A 22,725-nucleotide genomic window follows, 5' to 3' on the forward strand; every position below is an offset into this window, starting at 1 on the left:
CTGCAATATGAGGTCACTAAGGCCACAAGCTCTACCCTTTATTCATGATACTCATGGCATTCATGCTCATAATAAGTTATCTCCAGGCTGTTTTCTATACATAACTCTGCAGACTGTATGACCAGTTGGACAACTTGTAGATCTCTATTAATATGTAATGTCTTATGGAGACATTCTTGCACCAACTTAATAAATCTAAACTGGACAAACATGCAATCATCATTTCATCATAATTACTTCCATAGTTGCATAACTTAATCCATCCTCCTACATAGAATCTTGCCATTCCTCCCATCATGATTCAGTTTTCATGACTGTTAAGTCTCATACCAGTAAATATTTTCTCGCAGAATAGTTTATTAAAAAATGTCTCTATGTTGATTTCCCCATCACTGCAATACAGAAATTACCTAGTGGACTTAGGAAGTTAAATCACTAATTCAGGAATATGAAGTCATACAAAAAGTATGACTTCATAACCGTAGCCAAAAATTTTGCTATGGTACATTGATGTCTCTGCAGTTTGGAGTTGCACAGAACCATAACTCTACTCATTTCTACAAAAAATCAACACCCTACATTTTCAATATGTGCCACGAAGGGAATAATACTAAAAATTCAGGAAAGATAAATCATGTTATAAAGAAAAAATAGCAAAGCCAAAAATCCAGTTTTTGTATGTGATTGGCACATAACTTTACTTGCTTTGACCACAATGTGTTATGTCTGTTAATTGGATATGGATATTTGTGTATACTCTTTTATCTGTGTATTTTACCCCAAAACAGTCTTTAAGATGTAAGCATATAAACAGGTATGAAAATAAACCAAGACAGCTTTGGAAAAAAATACAAAATTCTTTTGCATTATCATTCTTGATGATAATGCAAAAGAATTATCATGATGAAAAAAATATAATGATGATATTCATCCCGTTCACTAATGCTATTTGTCATCACAGCAGCTGGAGCTGATTTTAGACATAAGTACTTTTGATAGTGAATTTATTATGATTTGTAGTAGCATACTATTATTTTGCACCAAAAAATCTAATTGAAGACAAAATTATGATATGTCAGCAATATCTAATTTCATTAAATACCATTAATTAGGACAGAGTCATTATATCCATTCCTAGCAGTTGGATCTGACAGGTGTTTTGCAGATGTGTCTTAAAATGATATGTGAAAAGAATTAGCATTATTATTATATTCATTAATTTGATAAACTTAACATTTTGATAAAGCTGATCTGAGTTGGTACAATTACTTAAAGAGAATGGCAAATGATGATGAGTTAACAGATATTTGAAACAAAAATGGCCAGGGGAAGAAAGGCTGATGTAGATGGATTGATGCAATAAAATTTCCTTATATCAAAATTGGATTAGATTAGTATAGATCAAAATAAGTCACACTGGCATGGTTAGGTGGCAAGTGACTCTCACTGCCAAATATAAGTTTATCACTTCTTATTGGAGAGCTTTGATATACCATGAATGAAGGCCACCTTCAGTTTCTAAAATAGGACTTAGATAAACTGGAAATCCTACTTTAATGACTGCTTTGGTGCTTATTAATTTACTATAGGTTTCATACATTGTGTGAAATTATTAAAAAATAATAATTAAGGTGTTCAATGCGGGTGAACGCTGTTTCTTCGTCTAGTGTTACAAGATTCACTGTTGTTATTGGCTATGCTTATGAGGTCCTTTATGAGGTGTAGGTTTATTATTATTATTAATTAATAATAATAAATCAGGAAGTTCAAGTAGGAAACTTAAAGTAGCAGTGCCCTTTTCACAATGAACAAACTAGAAAAAACACATATGCACATTGATGGAATTAACCACCTGCCCATTACTAGAATTGGATTTGTAAAAAAAAAAAAAAAAGCTGTTATTGTTTTAGATCATTTTGTATAAAAGCAAGATGCCTAAGCTAAATTACTCTAGGTTGTAGAAAATTGGCAATCAAGTCTTAATGGTATTAAACTGTTATAGTATCCTATACGCAACCAGAAATATATCCCAAAAAATTGTTTTAATGCATGAAATCTGAAAACTCAACCAGGATTAACTTGTAATTTTTGTTACAGCAGCACAAACATAAGTTACTTATTTTTCTTTTCTTAGGTTCCAAGACCAGATGAAGAACCAGATAAATTAGGTCTTCATGTTCTGGATGAACCATGTGCTAAACAGTCAGATCCCACAGTTCTAGACCTTCAGTTGCGAGCTATTTCAAAAGAAACTACAACCAAAGCAGTAGTAAGTCTTATACACACACACATGCACAGTATATATGTATTGCATGTCATTTTCTTGTAGTAATTGAGAAATAAATGATATAAAAAATTAATTTGGACAGATCAGAATAACATTTATTCTTGTGTTATTCTGATATATTAGTCTCTCTTTTTCATGAATGGTTAATTTATGCTACTTAAGTATAAAGCTAATAAGCTTCATTTCGGCAATGAAAACATTATTTAAATTAAGGGGATATTAAATCCCACATAGTTTTAAAACCGAATAAGAAACTCAAATACTTAAGAATAGCGATCAGAATTTACCAACTTTGCTGCGAGTCTTCCGGTATTGCACTATGTGCTAGGATCACTTGCATTTGCTCACACCAGTGGTTGCCGATTCTTTATAGTTTACTATATTCGGCAAGAAACTCTCTGATTCCAATCTTTGAGTTTCTTATTCGGTTTTAAAACTATGTGGGATTTAATATCCCCTTAATTTAAATAATGTTTTCGTTGCCGAAATGAAGCTTATTAGCTCTTTATACTTAAGTACCTTAATGGTTGCACCTCTTTGGAAACTCTTATCGCAGAGTATATAAGTTCTTTTCGCTATACACTTTGGTCTAGCTACTCACTGATGAAGCCTCAAAAAAGGCTGAAACCGGTCTGGGTAGTGACCTCCCTACCATAATGTAATAACAGCATACATTTCCTAGGAAATGTGTTTTTACATTATGGAAAATACCTATGAATAGCGATCAGAATTTACCGACTTTGCTGCGAGTCTACCGGTATTGCACTACGTGCTAGGGTCACTTGCATTTGCTTACGCCAGTGGTCACCGATACTTTATAGTTTACTATATTCGGCAAGAAACTCTCTGATTCCAATCTTTGAGTTTCTTATTCGGTTTTAAAACTATGTGGGGGTTAATTTATGTTTTTTATGAAGTAGTTTGCAATTTAGTAGACAAAAGTGCAGTAGAAGAAAAATTCAGGTTATGTAGAATACAGAATACTATTACAGATATTAACTGCAGTGCGTATCTGTAATAAGTTATTACTTCCAGTATCCTCTGAGAACACCTTACTTGTTATTAGTATAGCATGTAGCTTTCTTCTTCAATTGGAAGATAGAATGCATTTTATATGTAATTGATAAACTCATACACTCACAGATTGTGTAGTTTATGGCATTTCTAAGACAGTACCAAAGAACATTATAGATTTTTATATCATGTTTTCAATACATAACTGAATGGATTTTAAATTTCCTTCATGAGATTGAAATTTTATGAAAATTAATTTAAGTTTTAAATTAAAGCTGCCAAGAAAGTATATTTTTGGTTTCATATTTTATCCAAGTGTAAGCAGATAATATAATTCTATATGTAATGCACATATAATGATATGCATTATGAGAAGGACCACTACCTAGACCAGTTTTGACCTTTATTGAGGTGTAAAAGTAAAGTGGTGGAAGAGAGTCTGATGGTATTAGAAAAGATAGATAAAAGGCTATCAGTTTTCATTTTTCAGAATCTCATGCAGATGAACAACCAAAAGCCCAATTAAAACTGAAGCACAAAGAATACTGCTGGTTTTTAAATCCATGTTTCTTTTTAACCTTCCATAAATGGTATTTTAGTTCATTAATTATAAAAATCAAAATTCTCTTGCCATTGCTGGGAGGTGGTGGGTACTGCAAAAAAATAACCTGTTCTGTTGTAAGTAATAGAATGCCTTGCACATTACATAATCTGTTCCAAATAAGCAGGGCAAGAGATCATCTGCAGAATGCATGTTATACTGTTTCAATCGGTAACAGATGTCACAGATCGGATCTTCAATGTTAAAGTACCTCCATTTGATGGTATTGACTGGAAGGCAACCATATGCAATTCTCCAAGCAAAATATCTCCTGTTAGGGCAGTGGTCAATATTGACCCCCAGGGGTCAATAGAAAAATATCAGACATCATTGTACGGATAATATTTAATTCGGTTAACTTGGATTACTCCATCCTGAATGACAACACAATTAAGAGTGAATCGTGGGAACAGTGACATGAATAGGACCTGTAAGATGGAGCAAGGTCATGAAAATAGTTAAGGAGGGCAATCAAGTATGCCAAAATGACGTATTTACTAATAAATGGATGTTCGTGGTTCCCACCCGGCCAGCGTGACGGGGGAAAGATTGCAACACGTGTGCAGTTTTTATTTATTTATACTTACACGTATTCAATCCCATTCTCATTTTTGTGCATCGACATACAAGTGAGCATCAATGTTCTAAAATTCATCAACATACGCATTATAATTCAATCGTTATTCATTCACGAACTAAACTTCTCTATGTTGAAGAGATGATCAGGACTGGTAGTAATACCAGTATATTGATATTACTAGTAATAGTAGTAGTAATAGTAATATAATAATATATACTATATTATACATACAAGAAACACTGTAACTATAAAATAAACAATCTAAAAATCCACATAAGCATCTTTTTTTGCTTGTCCTATTATAATTATGTAATTGTAAAATAGAGGGGGAGGTCGATAAAAATTCAAGAAACTCTTGAAGGGGTCTAGGGTCAAAGAAGTTTGGTGACCCCTGCATTAGGGTATCCTTGGAACTTCAATAAGTTATGAAATGAAACAAGATGTTGTTGTCTGCACCTAACTGTGTGGAAGTTTGCAGCAAAAGAGATTAAAGATTTTTTTATAAGAATTTTTTTTTTTTTTTAATGTTTGGTCCATACACAGGAGGTTGGTTGGTCAACCTATAGTACATTAGTACCGTGTATGGGTAGTGGGTTGGGAAAGGAAGAATTTGTTTACATTTGATTTGAATGACTTTAAATTGTATTCCTTGGGAAACACAGCAGGTGGGAGACTGTTCCATAGTGCAGCAGTTGCAGGGATGAAGGAAGAGGAAAAGAAACTTGTTCTGCTTGTTTCTAGATGTACTGTGAAGGGATGTTGTGCATCAGCTGTACGTGTTCCAATGAGCTTAGTGCTGAGCAGAGGAATTATTGATGTTATTTCAGATGAACATTTCCCATGGAAATATTTGTAGAATATACATACTGCAGAGACCATACGTCTGTGTGAAAGTGGAGGGAGAGAGTTGGTAAGGGATGGACCATTGATAACTCTAATTGCTCTCCTCTGTATTGAGTTGGGCATTTTGAGAGAGCTTTTAGGGGCCCCACCCCATATGTGGGAGCAGTATTCAGTAGCTGGGTGGATTTGTGATTTGTATAATGTTAATTGCTATTTGGGGGTGAAGTAACATCTTGAGCGAAAGAGAAATCCTAGTTTTTTGAGGCTTAGGATGCAGTGGTTGTGATATGTTTATGCCAGGAGAGGTTTGATGTGAGGGTGATTCCAAGAAGTGAGATCTCACACTGTCTGGAAATTTGGGTATCTTCAAAAAGGATATACTGGGGAAAAATGGTTCTTTTTTATGGGAAATGGTACAGAACTGGGTTTTATCTGAACCCCGTTGTAGGATGGCTTGGAGATCGGAGTTGAGGGTGGTGGTGGTTGATGTTTTGTAGGTTGAGGTGAGTTGTGTAGGGTAAGGCTTATCAAATGCAAGCGAGAAGTGTAGTGTGCTGTCTTCTGCAAAACTGTGTATTGGGTTGGAGGTCAATTGCCGTAGGTCATTGATATTCAAGAGGGTTTGTGAGAGGACAGAACCTTGTGGGACCCCAGCATTAATTGAGTGGTGAGAGAATAGGGAGCCGTCCACCATCACACACAGTGTGTGTCTGGACAGATAGCTGGCAATCCAACTACAGATGGTCTGGGTCAGATCGAATGATGGTAGTTTGCCTAGTAGGCCTTTGTGCCAGGCCTGGTCAAAGGCTTTGGAGATATCTAGTGCAACCACTTGAGATTCACCAAACCTCTCAATAGAATTTGTCCAGAGATGGGTGACGTATGTGAGTAGATCTCCTGTTGATCGGCAGTGGTGGAAGCCATACTGGCAGTCATTTATTTGGTGAGTGTCTTCAAGATAGTGTAGAAGTTGAGAATTGATGATTTTTTCCATTACTTTTGACAGGACTGAGGTAAGCAAGATAAGGCGGTAATTGGATGGCAGTGACTTGTCACCCTTCTTGGGAATGAATATAGGCCAATTTCCAGTTTGTGGGATAGATTCCAGTGGAATAAGAGAGTATTATATAGATGACATAGGATAGGGGTCAGCTCTGGAGCACAAACTTTCAGAACAACTGGGGAAATGCCATCAGGGCCTGGAGACTTTTTTGTGTCTAATTTGGACAGTATTTTTCTGATCTCATCCTGGCAAAAGGATATAGGGGCATTGTATGTTGGGTGTCTAGAATGGTTGGGGGACATTTACCATCATCAGTTATACATGCATTTGAAACAAAGTATGAAGCCAGAAGATTGGCTTTTTCTGTGGTTGATGATGCAGTAGAGCCATCTGGGTATGATGTGGGTGGGAATAGTGTTGGACAGAAGTTACGGCTAATTGCTTTGGCGAGAGACCATAAGGCTCTGCTGCTGTTTGGACAGGCTGCTAGTTTCCGGCTGTTTGTTCTTTCAAACTCTGTGTTGGAAGCGTGGATTATTTTTTTGCATCTATTACAGGCTTCAGTGTAAGCTTTGAAGGAGGATGAGGTTCTTGATTTCAGCCAGTTGTGGTATGTCTGGTGTTTCATCTCTACAGCCTTGCCACATCTTTTGGAGAAAGGGTTTCATTAGGGAATGGCAGTTCAGAACACTGTGTGGAATGTATATATTCATGCCGGTCAGGATTACTTTTGTAATAAGCTCAGTGCATATGTTTTGGTTAGATGGCCAGAAGCAATAGTCCAACCATGGAAATGCGGCATAGAAGTTGCGGAGGCTGTCCCATTTGGCGCTGTTATAGTGCCAAACTACTCTTGTATGGGAGTGTCTGTGTAAATGTTGTTGCATGGGGGGGGGCACTAGGTTGTGGTCAGAATTGCCCAGGGGGCTCACTACTTTCACTGTGTATTTGGAGGAGTCATTGGTGAGGAAGAGATCTAGAGTGTTTGGGAGTAGTTTGGGTTATCTGGTATTCTGGTTGGCATCTGGACAAGTTGTGTAAGGTCGTTAGTGATGGCAAATGTTTCAGCATCTCTGCCTGCAAGATCTGTACAACTGGAGGAGGAAAAACAGCTAGTGTTGTTGATGTTAAAATCTCATAGGAGGATGATTTCGCTGTTGGGAAAGTGGGATTGGAGAAAGTCGATTTTTAGGGAGATGAAATTAAAGAGCTCAGGGTGGTAGGTTGTGTTGGGAGAGCGATAGAGACAACAGATGAATTGGATTGAGTAGAGAAGGGATATTTTCAACCAAAGAAGGTCAAAGTTGGGCGATTCTAGGTTGGGTGCTCTCTAGCAAGGTATGTCAAAGTGGATGTATGTGCAGACACCACCCTTAGGACGAAAGTTGTTAAAAAGTGAGTAGTTTGGAAGGTTGAGATAAGTGGTACTGGGGGGAGGTGAGATTTGAGTTTCTGCCAGGAAGAGTAGGTGGGGTTTGGTAGACTGTAGGTGGTAGTGGACACTATTCAGGTTGGAGTTTAGGCCACAGATGTTGGTGAAGTGGATGTGTACGGTTTTGTAAGTCATATGTTGGACCCATGGGTCTTGCATATTTACTATGCAGTGCCTGCATGCTGGTCTCCATGGTGGCTGCTAGTGGCAACACTTGGTTTTTTTCACCAGTTTATCTTGTCTGTAATCGATGGTCCAACTGTTGTCACCATTTTGACGTTTTTCTTCAAGTTGTCTTCGAAGTTGGTGTCTTTGTTCCCTTTGTGCAAATGATAAGTCTATTTGTGCACGTATGCATGATTGGGGATAGGTGTCTTTGAACTTGTTGATTGCTGTTATTATTTTTGATGTGCGTGTCACAAGTCACTTTTACTAGGTGCAGAAAGTTTGTTCTGTTCTTCCTTTTATTTATAGGCCTGAAATGATGGCACCTGACGATATTTTTAGGATCAATGTTGTATGCTTCAGCTAGTTTGTTGATGTCCTCCTGTAATGGTTTTCCGTCGGAAAGTTCAAAATGATAGCATTGAGTTTTTTGTGTTTAGCCTCCATCAAGTCGTTTACCGTTGATGCAATTAGATCGTGAAGTAGAGCTTGCATTGCGCTGGTTTTCAGTTTGTTCTAGCTTAGCTTCGACTGCACGTATTTTGGAGGTAAAAGTTTCATTTAAAGCATTGATGTGCTGCTCGAGGTTTTCGACACGTTTACCTATGTTCAGAAGTTTTTTTACCAAAGGGAGGTACAGTGAACAGAAGAACGGCTGGTTAAGTTCGATAAGTAGCTTTTGCACAGCTTCATCTATTTTTGCGCAGGAAGTTTGCACCCAGTGGTAACAGAACTTGCAGAATATGCCCTTTTTTGTCTGTGACATCAGTTTTGCAGCTGCAGCACTTAATAGGTTTGTCAGCGGTGATCGACGGCACTGTGCAGCGAGACACGTGGTGCTCGTTCGCCGTTGGCTTTTGATGCCACCATCTTTGCTGCATACGGTAGGCATCATGAGCGCTTACATATGGCTGATTTAGAATTGGAAGGATAGCTGATTTAATATGCTATAAGTACTTACAGGTTGTACTGGAGTATTCCACCTGCTGTTAAGGTTTCCGTTTGATTTTTAATTTCAATGAAAAAACACTCGCAATAATGGTAAGCTGGGGAGCACAAGTTTGGAGTGTGTAATGGAAAGAATGTCTATGCCAGAATGTTGTAGCAGTCTTAAAGTTAAGCATAGAATGTTATTTTATTCAGGAACAATCTCATCTTTTGACCTTTATAATCATTTACCTTAAACAGGGGAAGATGAAAATTCAGGTAGTACCAGAGAAGGTGTGCACATTTGTGATTGGTCTGCAATATTTTATGGATTTTTGAAGCTGTATTGCTTAAATAGCAGAATTTTAAGACTGGAAACCCAAATTCTCTATGCTTTTTTTTTGATAGTTGAAAAAATTCCTTTTTAACTTCTTGGTATCAGCTGGACCAAAAAAATTGCACAGGCTTACTATTGCTTTTCTTCAGCTTCTGTGATGTCTGTAATATTATGTACAACTGAGCAGGGAAGATTGTGGTTTTGAGTACAATGGTTTTAGAAGAAAAAGAAAGTATCCCAGTCTTCTAAGGTTTCAATGTTCTTGTATATAAATTCTTGAACTGGTAATATTGGATAAGTGAAGAGGGGAATTACAAGTATAATGAGGAGTTCTCTCTTAGAGATTAGTCCAAAAGGAATGCCTCCTAGATCCCACTTTCCCAAAACTGTTAATTTTGTCTTGTATGCATTAAACAGTTAATCCACTGGTCTTGCTGAATTTTTCCAAAATACCAAAAAAGATGTATATGAATCATTATCCTGCAAAGTGTCCACTACATCATTGGCATATGCTAATACCTTATTTTTCCTTCATAGTTGAAGGAACTGTTATTCCTCACACAGCATGTGTATTGTCGACTTCCTGTAAGAAAGGTTCAAGAACCAATGCAAAGAGCAATGAACTAAGAGGGCAACCTTGCTTGACTCCTTTTTGAATTTTGACCTGGTTTGACAGGAACCCATTAACTAGGAGGTGGGTAGTTGAATTGCATAGGCTCCTTTAATGTCAGATAGCAGCTTTTTACCTACATCAATTTGCTGGAGGATGCAGTATAGAAAGGGATGCTGGACATTATCAAATGCTTGAGTAAGGTCTACTGATAGCATTGCCATTGATTGCTTTTTTTGTATTAACTAAGTGGATTAGATCACATAGCAGAAATAGATTAAATTCAATTGCTTGGCCTGGAACTCCATACACCTGTATTATTTTAATTATGTATCTATTCCCACTTTGAACCTGTTATTGATAATGCCGAAATTATCTTGTAGTCAATATTAGATAGAGAAATAGGTCTCCAGCTGCTGATTAAGGTGTGATCTCTGTTAGATTTTGGAATGAGGATGCTATGGCTTGGTACAAATTCACTTGGTATATGTCCTGATGAGAGAAAAAAATTAAATAGTATAACTAGAATGGGAAGAATAAAATCCCAGTAAGGTTCTATCCCTAGACCATCAGTTCCTGGGGATTTTCTTGTCTAGCATTCTTTATAGGCTGTGGTAACTTCAGATGCTGTAATTTGTCTGTCAACCCTATCTTGGATATGAACAAGAAAGCTGTTAATGTTCGGCGAGTCCAAGCGTAAGCAAATACTATCCAGGTATTTGCTTATGCTTGAACTTGCCGAACTTTATGTATTTATTATATTCGTCATAAAACTCATTGAGTTTCTTATTCGGCTATGAAACAATATGGGATGTAATATCCCTTAACTTAAATAAGTTTATATGTCGCCGAATTGAAGCCTTTGGCTCTTCATATAATTAATAATTTATTAGAACACCTTCTTGGCAATTCTCATAGTAGGGTATGTAAGTTCTGTTCGCTACAAACTTGGTATTTCTGGGTCTACCTACTCACTGATGAGATCTCAATAAAGGTTGAAACCGGTCTGGGTAGTGACCTTCTCTCACTCATAATGTAGAACAGTAATACAGCTCCTAGGAGCTGGGTTTCACATTATGGGGAAGTATCAAGAATAGTGATCGGAGCTTGCTCCACCCTTACCATGAGTTGCCTCAGTGTTGCACTCCCCTTAGGGTCAGTTGTAACACTATCCAGGTATTTGCTTACATTTGGACTCGCCGAACTTTATATATTTACTATATTTGGCATGAAACTCGTTTAGTTTCTTATTCGGCTATGAAACAATATGGGATGTAATATCCCTTAACTTAAATAAGTTTATATGTTGCCGAATTGAAGCCTTTGGCTCTTCATATAATTAATATCAGTATATAAATAAATATTAGGGACACTAAGGAGAGAAATAGCTTAAATATTTGTATTTTGGGTAATATCTCGTACATAGATGAAAGGTGGATAAAGATAAGTAGAATTTCGCTTGTAAGCATAATTGTTAGAATAATAATCATAAATTGGGACACAACAATCTTCATATCCATTGTGAAGGTGAACTCACCAGAAAATCAGTTTGGATCTTAACCTGTAAACCCTTTCAATGTTACTAATTTTACCCAAATTCAGGAATGCCTGTATAAGAATTTCCTTACTGTTTTTACATATATTCCATTGGAAATCTTTCAATTTTTACTGTTTTAAACTGGCTTCCTGCCATTACAGGAATTACTATGCTATCTTCAAAAGTAAAACTCTATAATAGTTTATCTCTTGTTTCCACATCTTTCCTCTCTCTGTATGGTATGAAAGAATAAATCTTACTAGCACCATCTCTTTTAAAACCTTAGTCACCAGTCTTGCTTCTTCACATCCTGGAATTTCAATTCCTAGAGTTTGTACCCTTGGAGGAATTGGTACCATTATCTAAGGTGGGGAAAAAGGTTGAAACCTCTGCATTTGATTGTAAGAGAGGGAAAAAAACCTTTCAGTTGTATGACTGAGAATTAAATAATCCCATGATATAGAAATAATTCTACACCATCAGCAAATGCTCTGTTTGAGTTACTATAAAATGGTGGCTGCCAAAAAATAATCCCGTAATGCAGATATTAACTGCACTGCCAGCAATCTTAATATTTACTTAAAAAGTACTAGTGGGGCAAAACCACCACTAGCACCATTAAAATAAAATCAAAGTGAAAAACAAACGAAAGAAAACCAAAGTACTTATCCTGCTGAACTCCAAGATGCCATCATTAGGAGCCAGACCCAGAAGTGATACCAAAGTTGAAGTAATGCAGAAGTCATGTTTCCATATGCAAGTAGTGGAAAGGTGTCATACCTTATTACTAAAATACTGTTGTGTTGATTAGAGATAGATGTTGAAAGATTTTTCATTTAGTTATACTAGAAATTAAAGATGCCAAGAAAATATATTCTTGGTTTCATCCTTTATCGAAGTGTAATATATCAGCCTTTATATACAAGTAGCCCAGTCATGAAGTCACTTCATGACTGGGCTACTTGTGTATAAAGGCTGATGACTACGCATCATTTGCCTTGTATAATATAAACTCGTATTCACAAGAAAGATATTTAATTAGCCAAATATTTCGGTCTGAGAATTGCAGACCATCTTCAGTGGCGCTACAAGAACCGTTTAAAAAATGCAAGGTGGAATACTAACAATAGATCATTTATAAATAGAACAAGCTGTGATGTTATATCACTAAGTATTAAAGGGAAATATTTTTAAGCAGAGACATGATTGAATTGAAGATATTAATTAATAATTTCAAAAATTTTTTTAAATAACATAAAAATAATGCGAATTAATGAGTTATCCTGATTAGACTTTCCCAGATTTTTGATACAGATATACAGTCATTTCGATTAAGGTTAGGACGATGGAGTAAGGCCTCTATGCTTTCTTAAAGAATCTGCCTATCATCCTTTTCAAAAAACAGGAATCATAAAATGTCTAATCAGAAGAGCCAAAACTAATTGTTCTACTTCTAATTTTCTACAGAAAGAACTTTCTACTATCCAGCAGCACATGAAACACAATGGCTTTTCCGAAAAGAGTACACAACATCTTCTTAATTCTTATAATTCACCTCTAAACAACAAAGATTCAATGCTTCGAGTTCCAATTCCATACATCTCCAGGATTTCAGAACCTATTTCAAGAATTCGAAGAGATATGAGTTAACAGCTACTTATTCACCTATTAATAAATTATCTTCCCATTTTCCTTCTTCTAAAGACAAATGCTTAACTATGTCTCTTCCTGGAGTTTATTAAATTCCCTACAACTGTGATCTCTCCTATTTTGGACAAACTGGACGCTCTTTAGAAAAAAGAATCCAAGAACATCAATCCTCCATTCATCACAACAAACCCGAAAAATCTGGATTGGCTCAGCACGGGATAGAAACTAACCACAACATCTTATTATGACCTTTTTCTTGATTACCAGTATTAATAAATTAAAGACTTAATTCTGTACGTTAGTCAAGTAAATATTAGTTTAATATCCAACGTTTCACTGACTGATATCTGTCAGCATTTTCAAAGGAATACACTGGTAAGCAATAGAAAGTAACAAAAACTAGGAAACTAACCGAAAATTCTAAAAATTATATAAAGTTATCACCGTGCGCGATACAATGATATAATATGCGTGTAGCAAGCACGTTTTATTTGTTGAGATATTTATTGTAATTTTCATGAAAGTTCATTTCCTTTTGGTTAAATGATCTGATTAGAGTTTTCCATATATCTGGTAAGATTAGGCCTTGATTCTTATTTAAGTTACCTATGTTTTAGTTTCATATGCCCTACATAGAAGACAACTACCATTCCTGAACATTTAAAGAAGCTGCTACAGTCGCCCGTTCAACAGGTAACTTAAATAAGAATCAAAGCCTAATCTTACCAGATATATGGAAAACTCTAATCAGATCATTTAACCAAAAAGAAATGAACTTTCATGAAAATTACAATAAATATCTCAACAAATAAAACGTGCTTGCTACACGCATATTATATCATTGTATCGCGCACGGTGATAACTTTATATAATTTTTAGAATTGTTGGTTAGTTTCCTAGTTTTTGTTACTTTCTATTGCTTACCAGTGTATTCCTTTGAAAATGCTGACAGATATCAGTCAGTGAAACGTTGGATGTTAAACTAATATTTACTTGACTAACATATAGAATTAAGTCTTAAAAAAACTCGCCTCTTACATAGATCCCGCTATAAATTTGAACGTTTATTCAAAGAAAGTGTAGAGGCCTTACTCCATCATCCTAACCTTAATCGGAATGACTGTATATCTGTATCAAAAATCTGGGAAAGTCTAATCAGGATAACTCATTAATTCGCATTATTTTTATGTTATTTAAAAAAATTTTTTGAAATTATTAATTAATATCTTCAATTCAATCATGTCTGCTTAAAAATATTTCCCTTTAATACTTAGTGATATAACATCATGCAGCTTGTTTTATTTATAAATGATCTATTGTTAGTATTCCACCTTGTATTTTTTTAACTATTCTTGTAGTGCCACTGAAGATGGTCTGCAATTTTCAGACCGAAATATTTGGCTAGTTAAATATCTTTCTTGTGAATATGTGTTTATATTATACAATCATTTGCCTTGGTATCCCATAATGCAACACACACATCCATACTACCCACTTGTTGGTCTTCAAAAGTTAGATAAGGCTAAAAGCTAAAATTTAAATTTTTAAAAATTTACTTTAAAAAAAATACCTTTCAATTTTCAAAATCAAGATTGTGCTGATTGAATGCAAATTCTTGCATCTGTTGTTTATAGTTAAATCTAATTATAATGTATTAATATTAATTAGAATGTCCTTAACCTCTGCTCTTGCTGAAATGGATAAAATATATAACCACTTTACAATTCTTCATGGGATAAAGACAGATGATGGGGGGGGCAAGAAGTCATACCTGGGAGAGTTGTAAGGAAATGAGAAACAGGTTTTTTGCATGGAGAGTTGTGAATGATTGGAATGCATTGCCTGAGAGTGTAATGTCTACAGAGAATTTTAATGTATTTAAGGCACAGTGTGATGAATTGTGTATATGACAAAGGAGCCTTGTGCAGTTGAGGGTCTTGGAATCAATAATAATAATAATTCACTTTTTCAAGATTTTTCTCAGCCTCTTCTGAAGTATGTTTGTATAAATATTAAGGAAGTTCCTCTAACTCTTTATAAAGTTTTACTTCCCTTTTTGTGATAGGTACTATGAAACCTATAATCATCTGGAATTTGACCTTCTCACCAGGCATTCTGAGTGTTGTAGTGTAAGTTAGTTACACTACATCAAAACAGAAGTTTAATACCTTCATATTTGAGGTTAAATAATAATTATTCCAACTGCTCTATTCCATTTCAGACTTTTGAATGATGTACACTCATGGCAATATTTCTCTTGGATGTTTTCTACTACTGTTCTATTAGTGTTTATATTTAATTCTTTTAGAACATTTACCCATAGGTTTCTTTTAGAACAAATATTCCAGAATATTTTTATATTCATTTCTTATGTAACTCTTATCACTCTGATTCCTTTTATAATACTCTTTTCTCAGCTTTGTTAGCCTCCAGAAACATTTTGCCACTTAGGATATTTATCTTCTATATTGTAAAGAGTCTTCTCATGACTTTCATTTATTATTATTATTATTATTCAGGCCTCCAAGGAGTCAAAAGACTCATTGAGGGAGGTCCTTTCTAAGACATAAAGTCTGTCAAGACTCATCGAGGGGAGGTCCCCCCCTGAGAAACACAAAGTTTATCATACCACTCCTTAAACCCACTGACCGTTCTCGCTCCCACCACTCCATCAGGCAATGCATTCCACGGCTCAACCACCCTCCACACAAAGAAATCACTCCTTACCCTCTTGCTCACAGTTTCCTTTCGTAACTTCCAGGGATGGCCTCTTGTCATCACTCCTTCCCGCTGATCAACCAAGCGAAAGAACTCCCCAGTGTCAACCCTGTAACCACCTCTCAACAGTTTAAAAGTCTCAATCATATCACCTCTCCTTCTTCTATCCACCAAACTCTGCAGTCCACATTCTCTCAGCCGATCCTCATAACTATCCTTGTACAGTCCTGAAACCATCTTTGTCATCCGTCTTTGTATCCTTTCCACAGTTAATTTATCCCCTTCAAATCCTGGGGACCAAATCTGAGAACAATAGTCCAAGTGTGGTCTGATCAGAGACTTATACAACGGAATGATAACCCTCTTATCTCTGCAGGTCAGTGTCCTTCTCATAATAGCAGCAATCCTCTGTGTTACCTTCACCACCTTTGCAATATGTCCCCTAAACTTCAGGTTTCTATCAATCATCAACCCCAGATCTCTTGTCTCCCCTACTTCCTTCAGTATAACTCCTCCCATAGAGTATGCAGCATCCCATCGATGTTTCCCAAACCTCAAGACCTTACATTTTGCTGCATTAAACTGACACCCCCATTCATTTGCCCATCTATCTAGCTTATTTAAATCCTCTTGCAGGGCTACCACATCTGCACTATTACTAATAATCCTTCCAAGCTTCGCATCATCCGCAAACAACTGAATATCCCCCTGCAATCCACTGGCTATGTCATTGATATAAAGGTTAAACAATATAGGTCCTAGTACTGAGCCCTGTGGGACCCCACTTGTAACCCTCTGCTTCCTGGAAACTGCTCCACCATACACAACTCTCTGATACCTATCAGACAGCCAATCCTGAATCCAGTTGACCAATCTGACATCCAGACCCATGTGCTGCAACTTAAATATCAGCTTATCATGTGGCACCCTGTCAAATGCCTTCTCCAAGTCTAAGAAAATTGCAGTATATGCCTTTCCCTCATCTAATGCTCTTGTAACTTTATTATAAAAGGCTAGCATATTGCTAAAACAAGAGCGTCCTTTCACAAATCCATGTTGATTCTCACAGATAACATTACCCTCATCTGCCCAATGCTGTACATGGTCCCTCACTACTTTCTCCAAGATCTTAACAACTACTGATGACACGCAGACTGGCCTATAATTAGACACTTCCAGTCTGTTACCACCCTTATGCAATGGCACTATCTTACCTTCCTTCCATTCCCTGGGCACCTTTGCCAAAGCCAGACTTTCATTGAAAAGCCACGTTAAAGGTATTGTCAATTCCCTAGCACATTCTCTCAAAACTCGTGGCGAAATACCATCCAGTCCCACAGCTTTACTGACATCCAGAGTACTCAGTATCTGAAACACACTCTCCTCCTGTACCTCCAGACCTCGTACCAGTCCTATCCCTCTAGCATTAAAACTGACTCCTCTAGGATGAAATACTCCAATAAAGTGTTCATTGAACAATTCCACTATGTCCTCTGCATCAGTCACTCTATTCCCATTTTTATCCCACAATATCATTCTTCCACAGTCATTTCTCCTCCTACTGGCCACATAGCTAAAAAATTCCCTAGGATTTTCTTTGGATCTTAGGGCCAATCTCCTCTCATATTCCAGTTTCGCTTTCCTTACCACACGAGTCACTCTTCTGGCCTGTGTCTTATATTCCTCATGCATCTCTTCACCTGTCTCCTTATATCTCTTCCATAGCCTCTTTTTCGCATGCAATTCCTGTTTAATATTGTTTGTCATCCACTTTACTCCAAATTGCGCCCTCTTCTTCACTCGTGGTATACAACTTACCATTGCTGATAACAAATATTCTTTCACAATTTCCCACGCACTGGTGATATCCCGGCCTTCCAATTCCTCCCTCCATGAAACTTCCCGAAGTTGACGTCTAAGACTATTATAATCACCTGCCTTATAATTCCACATAAGTTCCCGTCTCTTTGATACTCCTGCATGTCTATTCATTTTCCAAGTCAAAACCATATGGTCACTCTCTCCAACTGGTGGGAGAGACGTCAACTCAGTTATTATCAACTCTTCTGATGCTATAACCAAATCCAAAATTTTTGAACCTCTTGTTCCCTCTGTTACATGTTGCCTAAGACATTTGTCCCTCAAGAATTCTAGAAATTCCATTCCCCTATTGTTACATGCATCTTCCTCTCTCCAATTTATACTACTGAAGTTAAAATCTCCCATAACAATCATTCTACTTGCACTTGCCAAACTTAGCTGTCTAAACATCTCCTGGTCCCCATCCTCTGTGCTCCTGGGTCTGTAGCAACACCCCACTAAATATCCTGTCTTGCCTACCTCTACCTCACACCATACGCTCTCAAAATCATTTGTCTCACTACCTTCCAAATTCTCCGCTCTTAGAGGACATAGGTCATCACTTATCATAAGCAGTACCCCACCACCACGCTTTCCCCTCCTATCCTGGCGAAAAATGCTATACCCAGCGACTTCTATTTCTGTTTTTATATCCCCTTCTGTCAACCACGTCTCAGTGATCGCAATAATTTTTGGCCAGGCTGATGCTATCTGCGCCACCAATTCCTCTCCCTTATTCCGGATACTCCTGGCATTAGTATACAGCATATAAATGCCATTGTTTCTATACCCAGCATTATCCCTTCTAGACTCCACTGGGCTCAGTCTTACCTGACATTGTCTCCCTTCTCCCAAGTATCCATTCCCACAAGAGGCCACCCCTGCTATCATCCTCCCTGGGACACACTGACTCGTTCAGAACAGCAATCTCTCCAGATGCCTACGTCCTTCCTCATTCAAATGTAAACGGTCTCTCGCAAACAACTCCTCTCTTTCCTCAAACGCACTCCAAGCATCCACATATACCAGTCCTCTCTTGTCACACATTCTCGCTATTATGCCATTCAATATCACCGCTCTTCTGCTCAGCTCATCATTATCATACCTAGGCAACACGCACACTATTTTTCCTCTCTCTGTCTTCTTCCGTACAGTCTCAAGCAAAAATCTCATATCTCTCGCTGCCCGACTTACATTACCACTCAAGTCATTCGTTCCTACCATCACAATCATCTCATCCACCCTTTCACTTCTCTTAATTGCCATAGCCACCCTTTCTATTGTTCCTCCTGGCAAACACTCCTCACGCATCCTATCCTGAACACCACGGATCATCGAGTCACCATACATTATACCTCTTACCATTCCATCGCTCCTATTGTTTCCATTCTCTCCTCTTCTTTCATTCCCATACCTCTCTCTTCTACTGTTTCCATTCTCTCCTCTTCTAGCACTCCCATACATCTCTCGCATTCCCTCTCTCCTACTGTTTCCATTTTCTCCACTTCTAGCACTTCCATATCCCTCTCTCATTCTGTCTCTCCTACTACTGTTTCCATCCGCTCGTCTTCTAGCATTCCCATACCTCTCTCTCATTCCATCTCTCCTACCATTTCCATCCGCTCGTCTTCTAGCATTCCCATACCTCTCTCTCATTCCATCTCTCCTACCATTTCCATTCTCTCCTCTTCTAGCACTTCCATACCTCTCTCTCATTCCCTCTCTTCTACTGTTTCCAATCTCTCCTCTTCTAGCACCCCCATACCTCTCACTCATACTCCTTAAATTCTCTCTCTCTCCTACTCTGATTCGCCTTACATTCATTTCTTCCATTCTCCTAATCTTATCTTTTATACTTCTGCTCTCATTCACTAGACATTCCACCTCCTCTTTCAACTCATCTATCTCCCTCTGCAGGTCAGTCACTCTTAATCTAAATTCACTCTCCCAAACAAAACCATCTCCTAAACTTCCACAGTCACTCACACCTTCCACACTATCAACCATTATTTTCTCATTCTCTCCTATCATACTACTCGTCTTCCTACATTCATTCTCCGTTCCTGGAGCAACAAAGTCGGATATCGATATATCTAATGTACTTATTTCCTCCAACTGCCTGCATTTTGCGCACATACGCTCTCCACTCTCTTTAACAAACCACATATGTAATTCCTTAGAAGCATACATGCCGCAAGTACTGCATGCCACAAAGTCCCTTATGATATTGCTAATAATTGAGTTCTTAAATGGCGGAGGACTTGGCGTTACGCCACTTGCGACTGCTGCTGAATCCACCATCATTCCTTACTGCCGAGTAGCGTAATCCTTAATAATTATTCAATTAATAAATAAGAGGGGAAAAAAGTACAAACATCAGAACATTTAAGTACTAATATAATTAAATAAAATGAAATATAACTAAATACAAAGTAACTTAGCTTCGTTTTGTCTTCCACCATTACGCGTTCGATTCTGACGGTACCAACATATATTATATCGCGACAGCAACTAACTTCCGAAAAACAACCACTGAAGTACACTCGTATTCAGAGAAACAATTCAGCACTCAAAAACTTAGAAAAACGGGAAAAAAACGGACTATTCACCGATTAAAAATCACTTTCTTCTGCACAGCTCAAATTCACTGCCACGTGCTATGGCGACGCTAGCGCCCATCATTTATAATACTACATTTACCCATAAGTTTCTTTCATTTTACTCTCTATTCTCTCAGTGCTCCTACTGACTTGTCATGAACATATAATGGGATTTCTTACTTTAACTGCCTCCTTAACTTCTTGAGTCCACTATGAAGTTCCAGTTTTCTGTCTTTACAGACAACTTCACCACATGGCTTCCTACTTGAATTAAGCAGTTTTATTATTTTTATTTTTTCAGATTTGCCATTGAGTCTCCAAGGTTTTCTTCTTGTTTTTGAACTGGAGAATAATATTGAATCTACAGTTCACATATGAAAGCTGCTTGCCTGTAGAATTTTTTTTCTATGTATAGTTAAGCAGCTTTTTTTTTCTTTTCTTTTCAATAGATATTAATTTTATCCTTCTCAGAACCAAATAGTGATTACTTCCTATTTCAGATCCCCTGTATATTCTTCTATCCTGAATCAGTATGATGATATCATTATTAACAATAACATATTCATTACGACTTTTCTTATTTCTTGTGTATTCTCTCCATATGAGTTTATGCACATCATTAGACGAAACATAGTGCTGTTAGTCATGGCTGATCCATGTCCTGAAGAGAAAAGGGGAATATATTTAGCATTATTATTAGCTTTGCTTTTTCTCCATATTTTCCCAAAACATTTCTGTATATCTGGTATTCATTTCTTAATCTGCTTTAGATCTCCAATGGGAACCAGCATTTGTTTTTTCTTCGTGTCATCTGCTTTCTCTGATGACTTAGATTCCTTCATTTCTTTCTTAGTAGAACTAGAGACCCAAATGAAATCTCTACTTTAAATTGCCTGCCATTTGAGAAGTTTTATCTTTGTGTTTAGTGTTGAATGCCATGGCTTCTCCTTTTGTTCCTGATCTGTATCATTTCTTTATCTAAATTATTTCAACAAATAATGTAAGGTCAGGTGGATCAGTGCTCATAATTTCTTTCTAAATTCATTCTCAATATGTATATCCAGACCACTTCAACCAAGTGTTCACAAGCATTTCTTTGACATTTTCTAGTCCCAGACCATTCCTATGTTCACATTTCCTATTCTATCTTTACTTGTTTTTGTCAATATAATCCTTAAAACTTTCATTTCCATTGCTTGTATTCTTAATACCTTTTTGTTAGCTTCTCTCTCTGCTGCATGAGTCAAAATGGGCAAAGAGTAGTTTTTGTTCATCAAAAGCTTGCTCTTTAGTGAGACCTAACTGTAGATCCTAAAGTAGATCATTTACACTATTAAAAATGGTTTGGCCCAGTGAAATTCTCCTATTTTCTCATTAATCCTCATTATTCTCCTGGTCTAACATTCCATTGCTAGAAAGTATACTTTCCAGATCTTTGAAGTGTTCACTGCTCTTGAAGACTTGCTCATTGAGTCTAACACCATTAATATTTACATTTCCTCTACTATTAAAAACCCTACATTGGTAGGTACCTATCTTCAGCTTTGCTAATGTGAAGTTTGTGGTTTATTCTAGTAGCTGATTTTTCACATTCATCTTCTCCCTGACAAAAACAAAAGAAGGGAGAATCTTCTTTAACCAGGTAATACCCCCTTTACAAGATGACATTCCATCCTGTACTGTTTATTGAAAGTGCACTGACTTGGGTTTAAGTAAAGAGAGAATACAGTTTGGTTAGCTGAGTCCTATATTGTATATTGCCAGCTTGATCATTCAGTATCCAGGATCCAGGTGGATATCTACTACAGGATTCACCGTGAGATGATGAGGATGGGACTGTAGGGTCAGAAACCCCAGTTGGTAACAAACCAGAAGTCTACTTTTTCTATATTTACTTTAGAATTGAGGTAATTTGAAAACACATAGGCTAAATGTATCAAAGGAGTTGATGAGCAGATGTTTTTTTTTTAGGTAACTGATTCAAATAACTGCTGTATGCTTAAAAACTGGATGCAATGTTATGCTACACTGAAGTACAATGGATTATTTTCAAAGAGATTAGTTTGAATAATCTCGTCTCTTAATATCTTAATAGTTGGATCTCTCGACAGTTAACATAAAATCTGAACTCACTTCCTCATAGCATAATTCATGTGTTATTTATCCCTGATTCAAAGGTATAATAAAAAGCAAAACATTTCTTAAATTCCATGAAGTTTTTAATTTATATACCATGGGCAGCTATCAACAGTAAACATTAAATCATGTTGCATAGATTTAGGGACAAAAGAGTTCTTTTGCTTTAGCCCAGTGTTTCCCAACGTTTTTTGGATCATGCCTCACCTCAACGCTTCAAGGATTTTGATGCCCTTCCCCCCCCCCCCCCCCAACCTTAGCATAATAGTCAGCCAAGTTCTGAAAATGTATAATATAAATATGTACTTTAAATAAAAAAGTAACATATGTAAAACTGTTTTTAATTTGACTTTCTTCAATGAATATAAATTTTATATTACACTTTGTATATTATAAAACATAAATAAATTGAACTGAACTCGGGA

At 36.9% G+C, this 22,725-nt stretch overlaps 1 protein-coding gene across 4 annotated transcripts in view; it reads left to right on the forward strand.

The window, feature by feature from the left end:
• The window catches only part of IFT46 (intraflagellar transport 46), a 214,716-nt gene that overhangs the window by 156,953 nt on the left and 35,038 nt on the right, over window positions 1-22,725 (forward strand). For all 4 annotated transcript variants that reach the window (XM_090411983.1, XM_090411982.1, XM_090411981.1 and 1 more), the window contains one exon: window positions 2,135-2,269. In XM_090411983.1, coding sequence (XP_090268109.1) covers window positions 2,135-2,269 — 135 coding nt within the window. The remainder of the gene's footprint in view (window positions 1-2,134; window positions 2,270-22,725) is intronic.

The sequence above is a fragment of the Typopeltis vanoorti genome, chromosome 22 (genome assembly GCF_054136105.1).
Source record: "Typopeltis vanoorti isolate ZY-2024b chromosome 22, IOZ_Tvanoo_1.0, whole genome shotgun sequence".
Lineage (NCBI taxonomy): Eukaryota > Metazoa > Arthropoda > Arachnida > Uropygi > Thelyphonidae > Typopeltis > Typopeltis vanoorti.